This window comes from Artemia sp. Qi Xiang Cuo, chromosome 14 (assembly GCF_049724085.1).
Source record: "Artemia sp. Qi Xiang Cuo chromosome 14, ASM4972408v1, whole genome shotgun sequence".
Classification (NCBI taxonomy): domain Eukaryota; kingdom Metazoa; phylum Arthropoda; class Branchiopoda; order Anostraca; family Artemiidae; genus Artemia; species Artemia sp. Qi Xiang Cuo.
This window is the reverse complement of record NC_142807.1, coordinates 52093957-52104307: the sequence shown is the minus strand read 5'-3', so window position 1 is coordinate 52104307 and position 10351 is coordinate 52093957. Positions and strand designations below refer to the sequence as shown.

Genomic DNA, 10351 nt, shown 5'->3' with positions numbered 1-10351 from the left:
GTTCCTAGAAAACTTCCAGGAAGGTATGGTTCCCAAGGCATTACTTTTCTTACGAAAATTTTTCGATAAAAGATTTTGAAAAAAATGGCCTTGGAAAAATACTCAGCTTTGACAAATTATAAGGATCGTCGTGCACATATTCAGAGGAAGTATTCTTAAGTTCTTCCATTGAAACGTTCCTAATCCACAGCGTACGATTAAAAATTTTATTGTCTTCTTTTTAAGGCGCGAATTAATTTTGCTGAAGAATAGCAATTCGTAAATTATAATTTAGAAATATTCAGTGCGAAACCATTTCAAACAAACGCCCGAATAGTGCAAATGCGCCCAATCTTTCAAAACTGTTACCCATAATTATATATATTTTGTGAATCAAGCCAAATAATAATACTGAATGCAGAGAACAAAAAGCAGAACAATCGTACAAGATCTCCAGACAGGTGAGCATGCAATATTATTTGTCATGTCAATTTTTTCACCTGCGGATTAGGGTATAAGCAACTAACCTGAAATATTATAGAGTTGATAACGGAGCGGGTTGAAGATGCCTTGCCTCAAGCTGATCTAACGACTAACCAGTATTGTTTCTTGTTTGGCTTATTTGAAGTTACCAAATATTTTGAACTTCATTAATCAGTTCGCGGCAAAATTTGAATGTCTAAAAATGAAGTTTATATTCTTTTTAGCTTATAGGATATTCGCTGCTGTGTTTGTTAGGACTTTTTATAACCCTGATGAGTTTTTTCAGTCAATGGAGGTTGCCCATAGGATGGCATTTGGGTAAGAATAACACTACCTATCTAGGTAGACTATGACTCATACCTGTTTAGAATATCTGATACCATGTTTGCACACGAAGGGTTATCCTCCGTGACGGAAAGATGCTCCATCGAGGTCTGTCCGAGGGTCCTTCCCCGGAACTACAAAAATACTTTTTCAGTGGCTTTACAAGGTGGGCATTTGCCCTGTTGGAAGGTCAAAATTTCACGAATTACAGTGTCGGAGGGCAACAAGATAATTTTAATCTTACCTCCCATTTACATCAGAAATAAAATCCCCCCCCCCCTAATGCGCGAATATATACCCTGAATTGGTATATATATAGGGGTGGGGGTAAAATTCATTTAATACAAAAATGATTATTATATTTGGAAAGAGCAAAAAAAAAGGCATCAAGTGGTATATTCATTTTATTCATAAGTCAATAATATGATTTGGTAAATATTTACCCAAAATTGTTTTCAGCTTCACAACTGCTCAATCCCAATTTAATAGCTTTTAAAGATATGCAAAAACATTTCCTAAATTAAGAAAAAAACAACAACATTGATATGGCTTAAAATTCTACTCAAATAACAGGAATTGCATTTTCAGAACAAAAGCCAGAGAAAAAGAAACTGATAACTGAAAATTAAGGTAAAATATGGTTTCGTCATAATTTCAATAGGTAATAGCCTAGACCTGTCATGTAGACACAGTTCAGGACCCTCTAGAGGGAGAAGGAGTGTAGCTGTGTAGGTAGGTACTTAAACATACCTTCCCGGCACATACCTTATTCTGTAGACCCATCCTTGAGAGTTTCATTTTCCTAACCTAACCCCTTTTCAAGATAGCCAAAAGTAGCTAAAGTAGAATTTTACCAATTTGCCTACCATTCAATGCCTTTTATTATTTATTCTCTTTACGAATATAATAATCATTTTTGTCGCAAAAGAATTTTACCCCTACCCCTATATATACCAATTCAGGGTATATATTTGCAGTTTTGCACACTAGGGAGGGGTGGGGGTAAAGTTTAAACTTACCTCTCATTTGCATCAGAAAGAAATTGGCCGATAATCTGATTAGTCGATATATTGATATATCGATATTTTTACTTTCGATATTTAATATATCGATTTCGAATCAGTTTTTCTACTCAGATTAATTTATGGATTTGAGAAAGTTCAGTGACAAAAATTGCAAATAAAAAGCATTTTCCTTTGTTTTTTTTTAACTTTGAATAAGGTAAAATCAAACAGTAAAAACAAACTTCGACTACGTAAATGAATAACACGAAAACCCAAAATATAAATTACTCAGAACTAAGAAAAATAAACAGCAACGCGTCAATGCTTGGAGTTGATTATTACCTTAACCGCAGCTATGTTATTCTCGTACATATAACTTATCACTGTAATGTATTTATCTGGTATACAATACAAATAGGACCTTTGCTAAAACTTTTCTATCGGTGACTCAAGAGAGATATACATTTTCTTGAAACTTGGATCAAGGTGTGACGGGTGTGATAACACCAAGGCTTAACAACCTAGACGGTATATATCCAGCAAAGCCTTTCGGAGGTTCTCAGCCACATTTGAGAGTTCTCCTTCACTAAGCGTAACCTGAGTTTGAGAGCAGGCTATGTATCAGTATGTATGAGTTAAGTGATTGGATGCGTTATTACTCTTCTTCTCGGCCATTTACGCATCATTTTTTTTGTTGAATCTTTTCGGCTGGACGTTCGCCTTTAGATGCCAGAAAAGGCTAAAAATGACCGAAAAATTCCCAATATCGTTTTCGATATCGATATTTACGTTTGGATGTTCGATATGGATATTTGGGCCAATATATCGATATATCAATATCTATATTGAATATCGCCAAACGCTAGGGGAGAAGCATTCGTCCCTAAACATGTACGAAGTCTATACAAAGTAAGTGGTTTGTGTAGACATTTATTTTGAAGCCTCATTTAACAAAGAAGATTCATTTAGACTTGGTAAAATTATGTTCTGCGGTGTATAACTACACATCATTTATTATAAAGGAGGACGGAGGGTCTTTTTGTAGGTGGGGGATTGTGCTTGAACCTAAAAAGTGTTTTTATGTATAAAATTCCCATCTCTCCTTGAGCCTTCAGATAAATATAAAAGGAGGTTTGGAGAGAGGGAGTAGAAACTAATCTATAATCCCCTTAATTCCCAGGATCTTTAATTTTAGACTACGATTGCTATATGAATGCTGCAAAGTAATTTTACCCCTTTTTGCAGAAAACCTTTTCTGTGTACCATACAGGATCACATTCAAATGCTTACCATTTACAATAGGTGGAAAGATCTAAGGGCGCATTACGCCCTATACGGTAGGAAAGTATAGGGGCTATACGCTATACCTATCAAGGAGGCACACTTGTGCCTCTATAAAGAGGCGACCCACCACAATGTTAAGCGATTTCAGGTTCTAGAGGTCGCCGAGAGACGGCGGTAATCGCATTTTGTAACCCAAGCTCAAACTAAGAAACTTGCAAAATTTCATCCTCCTCCGACTTTATCTTCATGGGGTAAACTGGGCCGGAAGTTTCAACCCTCCCACCACAGCCCCCCCTTTAACGTTGTCCGATTGGGCTGAAATTTAGAGGTTAAGCTTTCCTATGGCCCGGGAGCTTATCCTCGAAACTTCAGCTCAATCCGATTACTCTTTCCCTGTTTTCAAAAAAAAAAATATAGCCACTTAAAATTCATCATCATTTCTTATTTTTTCTTATTCACGCCGACAGACCAGAGTTGGCAACTGATCTGGATGAAAGAGGACTCCTTCAAAGTAGATTTTGGCCAGTGAGGGCCTTTTGATACTTTCAGACCGAAAAAATTATCCTCTAAATTTACATTTACGAAAAACCTCGTTTTCCTTTAATAACCCATGTTAATTTTTCCCCCCACAACCCCCCTTTAACGTCGTCTGATCGGGCTGAAATTTAGAGGATAAGCTTTCCTGGGGCTTGGGAGCTTAACCTCGAAATTTCAGCTCAATTTGATCACTCCTTCCCTGTTTTCCAAAAGCCAAATATCAAGTTTTGTGGGAATTTGCTTGCGTCGAAAATAGATTCCATTTACTAAAAAACAATTACAATTGTGTCTCTTTAGTCCAGCGGTTGATACTCCAGACTGTCAGGCGGAAAACCCGGGTTCGATTTACCGTCAGAGCAAATTTTTTAGATACTGAATTTAAACTTTAAAAAAGAAACTCAGTTTCTTTTTTAAATTATTTGAAAAAAATTACGTTTTCTAAATAGTTAAAGAGGCTGAGTTACAAGGTCGACCCTTAAAACGTACAGGGATTAGGAGGCACAGTTGCGGGGCTGTTAAAGAGGCTGAGTCACAAGTTCGAACCTTAAAACGTAAGGTCAACCCTTAAAACGTACAGGGATTAGGAGGCACAGTTGGGGGGCTGTTAAAGAGGCTGAGTCACAAGTTCGAACCTTAAAACCTACAGGGATTAGGAGGCACCCTGTACGACGTGATTTGAGTATTCAGGAATTAAAAGCCTTAACACAAGAATGTTCAAGAGCGGGGGGTTTGGGGGGCGGCAGCCCCCCAACTTTAACTCCTGACACGATCAGCTAATAGTTAGTCAAGCAATAATAAGTAATAAGCTGTACAAAAACGTGCAGAAATTATTTGAAAAAAACTACGTTTTCTAAAGAGTTAAAGAGGCTGAGTTACAAGGTCGAACCTTAAAACATACAGGGATTAGGAGGCACAGTTGGGGGCTGCCGCCCCCAAACTCCCGCTTTCGCAGCCTTTAAATAAATAAAAAAATTTTTTAAACTGAAAGTAAAGAGCGACATTAAATCTTAAAACGAACAGAAATTATTCCGTATATGAAAGAGGCTGTGCCCTCCTCAACGCCTCGCTCTTTACGCTAAAGTTTGACTTTCTCACAACTCTTTTTTTAAACAATAAAAACTTTAGCGTAAAGAGCGAGGCGTTGAGGAGGGCACAGCCTCTTTCATATACGGAATAATTTCTGTTCGTTTTAAGATTTAATGTCGCTCCTTACTTTCAGTTTAAAAAACTTTTTTTTTATTTAAAGGCTGCGAAAGCGGGTGGTTTGGGGGGCGGCAGCCCCCCAACTGTGCCTCCTAATCCCTGTACGTTTTAAGGTTCGACCTTGTAACTCAGCCTCTTTAACTCTTTAGAAAACGTAGTTTTTTTCAAATTAAAGGTATAGAGGCGCATCAGAAAATTTCTAGGAGAGTTGGTCGAAGAACGCCTTTAAAACCATAGAAATACCGCCTTATAGTTATTAAAACCCCCTTATAGTTATTTTTGGTACTGGTGCGTTATATGGTCACTTCTAAAAAGCCAAGTTTGGTTAATGCTAATGAAATAAAATAAAATAGGATGAATATTTAATAGCTTAGAAACAAATTTGGGCTATATATTTACACATTAGGGGGGTGGTGGGGTAAAGCATAGCATATATTAAATATGTAACCTAACCTATGTACCTTCCCCCCCCCCCCCCCAACCCCAAAAACAACAGTTTAAATATCGCAAACTCAATGAAAACTATCTTTGCATTCCTTTTCTCAATAGCGGTCTCTTGAAAATAACCAGTCTGGCGGGTTTCGTCTCTCATTAGTACATAAAAGTGACAATATAACGCACCAGTACCTTCTTTTTAATATTTGAGATCCAATAATTATGTCTGCTATTAAGATTTGATTGGACTGGGGAGGCAATTTTAGGGGATGAGCGATGTGCGGACCGAGGGCTCATGAAAAAATAAATGTACCAGCCATTGTAGGGATGGAAACTGGAAATCTACGCAATCAAACCAATTGAATTACACGTACAGTTTTCTTTAAAAAAAAATTAAAACGAAACTTATAAAAAAGCAAGTTATCAAATATATAGTTTTTACTATTACATATTTATGAAAGGAGAGTGCTGTTTAAAAATGCTTATGAAAAGAGAAGGCTTATTTTTGCTATTTAAATATTAGTGAAATTCAATTTATTTGTCAAATAAAATAAAAAAAAAAGTTTTCGAAATCTACTCTTTCCTCTGTATTATTGCGTGATAATCGAAGTATTCAGCAGTTCGGTGTTGCCAGGTTTTTGCATGCCTAAAGCCCAAATCGGATTTCTTTTTAAGCTCTAAATTATCACAGGCTTTACGCGCACAAAACTAGCCCAATCAAACAGTTCGTGACAAGGCCGTATCCAGGGGTGGGGGTTACCCGGTTTGACCCCCCCCCCCTCAAAGTTTTTGACCGAGTCGAAAATTAGTAAAACCTTAGTAAAAATTAGTAAAATTAGTCAAAAACCGAGTCGAAAATTAGTCCCCCCCCCCCTGAACAAAAATCCTGTATCCGCTCTTGGTTCGTGATAATTTAATTTTATTAGTTCTTTCCAAGACAGTAATAGACACATATAGTTTTCAGTAAAGCGCCGATGACGCAGTAGGCTTTATGCTTCTACAGTTAGGGAAAGAACCGGTAGTCATACTCTTGTTTGTAGTGGTTTTTGTTCGTTTTAAGCTTGGTTTGCATGTTCAATTAAAGTTTTATTCGTTTTAAGATTTATTTATTCATTTATATTAGTACCTGTTGCATGTTTGTTTGCTATGATCGTTTATTTAATATCTGTTCGTTTGGGTTTCATTTATTCTTTAATAGTAATTTTTGGTCGTTTTGAGTTTGAATTATTATCGGTTTTTATTTCTGCTGATCTTGAGTTTAATATTGCCTTTACTTTTCTTTGAAAAACTTCTTTTTCGTAAAGTTTTTTTTAAATTAATTCCTGTTCGTTTTTGATTGCCATAGTTTCAAATGTTTCAAAATTCCCTATTTCAAAATCATTTTTATTTTTCATCAAAGTAGTACCAAAGTAGCAAAGTATCAAACTAAAGAAAGTATCAACGTAAAAAAAAATATCAAAGAAACAATAAGCCACCTGCATGTATCACAGCCCTTTCCTCGGGGGCCCGGAAGCATAGTTATTTGGCCTTTGAACTGTTTTGAACAAAATGGCTATCCCAAAATTTTGACACTGGAGGTCTTCGGGGAAAAGGGGTGGGTGGCAGGTTGCCCTTTGATTACTTTTGACTCTCACTTTAAAAAAAACTAGAAGTTTCAATTTCCAATTGAATGAGTCCCCTTCAAAGTCCACCCCGTCCACAAAACCTTATATATTAACAATGGGCAACTTGCATAACTTACAATTCTTGTCCCCGGGCTCTCGGGGGCTGTGTCAGCCCCGAAGGCACTGTTATCTGATCTTTGGACTATTTTGGACAAAAAAAACTATCTCAAAATTTTGATCGGATGTATTTGGGGAAACGAGGGCCTGATGGGGAGGGTAGTTGCCCTCTGATCACTTTTGACTCTTAAAAGTGCACTAGAACTTCCGATTCTTAATCGAATGAACTCCCTACGAAGTTTATACGACTACCCCTTCCATATGAATTGCCTCTGAGGAAAAAAAAACAAAAAAACATATAGGCAGCGCTATGAAGCGTTGCCTCTGATAGAAAGCTTCTTTAAAAGTGCTAAAATCCTTATCGTGAAGATCAAGGTATTGAGGAGGGGGTAGCCCCTTCATATACAGAATAATGTGTGCTCTTTTGAGTTCTAATGTTGCTCCGTATTTTCAATTGAAAAAATTGTTGTTGTTTTTTTTATTTAATTTGTAAAAGAAAACGAAGCTGTAATTGGTGGGCACCCGAACTGTACACATCATGTTTCAAACAAAACAAAGTTTCAAATAGGAGGCTGGACATACTCAAACAGATTTGCCCTGCGTTCAACAGAGCTAATTGCATTAATTTCAACAAGTAATTGAATAAGCGTAATTATTGTGCTCTATGTGTAATTATTGTCATCTTCGGCCGTCTATCTAGGAACAAACCAAAACCAGGTCGTCCCCGAATGGAGTGGAGGAATCGTAGCTTATTGAGCTTCGAAGCATAATAAGCAAGTAATTAGTTACGGTCAAACCAATGGTCCTAGAACATATAGATAGAGACCTCACTTAAACAGAAATGAAAAGGTTTATTGCCCTTCTCAAGTTATCAAAAAGATTGGAGGGCAATTAGGCAACTTTGATCAAAAGACCAAAAAGATTGGAGGGCAACTTTGCATCTGTATAAGGACAAATCGCAACTTATTGAGCTCTGAAATATAATAAGCAACTAACTAGTTGCAGTCGAACTAATGGTCTTAGAACATCGAGAGAGGGCCTATTCAAGTTGATATTAAAAGTTACAGTGCCCTTTTTAAGTGACAAAAAAAACCTGGAGGGCACCTAGCCACCCCCCCCCCCCCCACGCCCATTTTTACCCAAAGACATCCGAACAAATTTTGAGATAGCCATTCGTCTCAGCATAGTTGAAACATTCAATAACTATGCCCTTGATGATGAAAAGATGCCCTGCAGCCCCTGGGGAAAGGGCTATAAGTTACAGAATTTGCCAATTGTTTATATATAGTTTTTGTTATCGGGAAATGAACAGATATTTTTCGGGGTGATATGAATTTTATGTTGGAGAGTTTTCCGTAGGTAACTTTCAACGGAGAGGGTAGAGGGATTTCCCGATCGAATTTGAAAAATGATCAGAAATTAAATAAAAAACAAAGTTCTTTTCAACTGAAAGTAAGGAGCGACATTAAAACATAAAATTAACAAAAACATCCCGTAGATAAAGGGGGCTGTCCCCTCATCAATCCCTCGCTCTTTACGCTAAAGTTTGATTTATTTTTTTCAAGTCCTTAAGAAATATTGTTGATACATGAGGGCCGTTGACTTGGAAAAGAAGCTCTTTCAGAGCCCTAAAAAACTTTAGTGTAACGATGGCAGGATTAAAGAGGGGCAACCCTCTACATATGCCGAATGCTTCCAATTCGCTTTAATTTTTAATCTAGTCTTGCTCCTTACTTTCAGTTGAAAGAACGTGTTTTTTCTATTTAATACGAACAAGACTTATTAACTTTAGCTTAAAGAGTTAGAGTTGGGGAAAGGGTAGCCATCCTGATGTACCGAATAATGTCTGTTCGTTTTAATTTTTAATGTTGCTCCTTAATTTCAGTTGAAAGAACTTGTTTTTGAATTTAACGATACATAAAGAATAGAATCAGAAGAAGTTCATAAACCGAAAGCATTGAGAAGTATATTTGTATCACAGTTTATATAATTATTCAGATCATAAGCTTATCGCAGATCATTTCTGGTCTTCGTTCTCGGTGCGAACAAAAAGCTCCTCCCACTTCTTCGTGCAGTTATGGATCAGTGTGTTAGTGGGTTTCCACTTGTTTCCGATTGTTTCGCGTCTGACTTGTCTACCCGTGAAAAGATCTGATGCCGCTTATGTTTCTACGTTCTCTGGAGCACTCGCACGCCGGTCCGGGTTTTTATAATGGATGAGATAGGGAATGATCATACTGGATAATTATATAAACTCTGATTTGTATAGAAGTATAATAGTCTATTAGGTACGGTTCAGTGACCAGTGAGTGGTCACTTTTGATTCTGACTCTTTATTACTCTAGGCAGGCATGCCTTTCCAAAAACTAACCTGACAAGTATGTGTCCAATAAGAGAGTCATGCATACTCCTGCCATTTACCCGTGCCCCAGCCATTTAAACATTTGCCTCTCAATTACTTGGACTATCTGTCTTGGCTTTTCTCTGTCTACAATTGCCCAGCGTCTTGATGCAACCTATGCAACCTATTGCAAAATACTTGATAACTTCAATTCAAAATCAACGGCGTCATTTAATTTTTTTCCAAATTTAACAAACAAATTTACTGTATGAATTCGATTTAACATGATCTGAATATTAAAGTGAAATGTCATTTAGGCCTATTTAAAGTTATACTAGTAGTACTACTAACAACTCACCACAGCACCAAGCCGCCTGAGGCCAACACAGCTACACCCGCTCCCCCTCCATCCCAATCTATTTAAAACTTCTCTCTTTACACCCTCCCAGGAAGTATATTGAGTTATACTCAATACATATGTTTTTTTCACATTTAAATGCAGTATCAATTCAAAACAAATAGAGTAAAATTTGTAGAAGTTGATAACCAGAAGTATGTCATGGTTGCAGCGGCAGCTGCAACCTAGTAAAGAGCGAACCACAGCCCATAGTAATCAAAAGTTGAAAAATGTGTTTTCAAAAAACTGTCTAGTGAGAAAAAATTTCCATTTGACACTGAATCAGGAATGGTAACTATTGTTTCGGTTAATCTTAGAAGTAAAAGTTTATTGCGAAAAGAATATTATGGTGATTTCGAAAAAGAGCCTGAAACCAGTTGAAAATGGCGTCAAATCTAAATAAAAGTGCACCATTGGAATCAGCATGGTCGAAAACCTTAAGTAGGATAATTACAGTCCTCCACCTTGAACACCAAGGAAAATGACTTTTTTGCATGGGTAGCACTGATGTCCCTCCCTTTTTTTCTCTTTTTTTTCTAGAAGGGCTAGGGTGTGGCCAGAGCATCATAGAGAGGTGTGTAATAGCTCATTCGAGTAGAAATGATTATAAAGGTCCGAACAGCACACCATATATGGGCATAGA

General features: G+C 37.1%; 1 protein-coding gene across 1 annotated transcript in view; it reads left to right on the top strand.

Annotated features, from left to right (window-relative positions):
• Nucleotides 1-611: 611 nt before the first annotated feature.
• The window catches only part of LOC148944600 (GPI mannosyltransferase 3-like), a 95406-nt gene continuing 85666 nt past the window's right edge, over nt 612-10351 (top strand). Inside the window, exon 1 of the mRNA XM_089100645.1 lies at nt 612-780. Within this exon, the coding sequence (XP_088956771.1) occupies nt 665-780 (116 nt within the window). The 5' untranslated portion in view covers nt 612-664. The remainder of the gene's footprint in view (nt 781-10351) is intronic.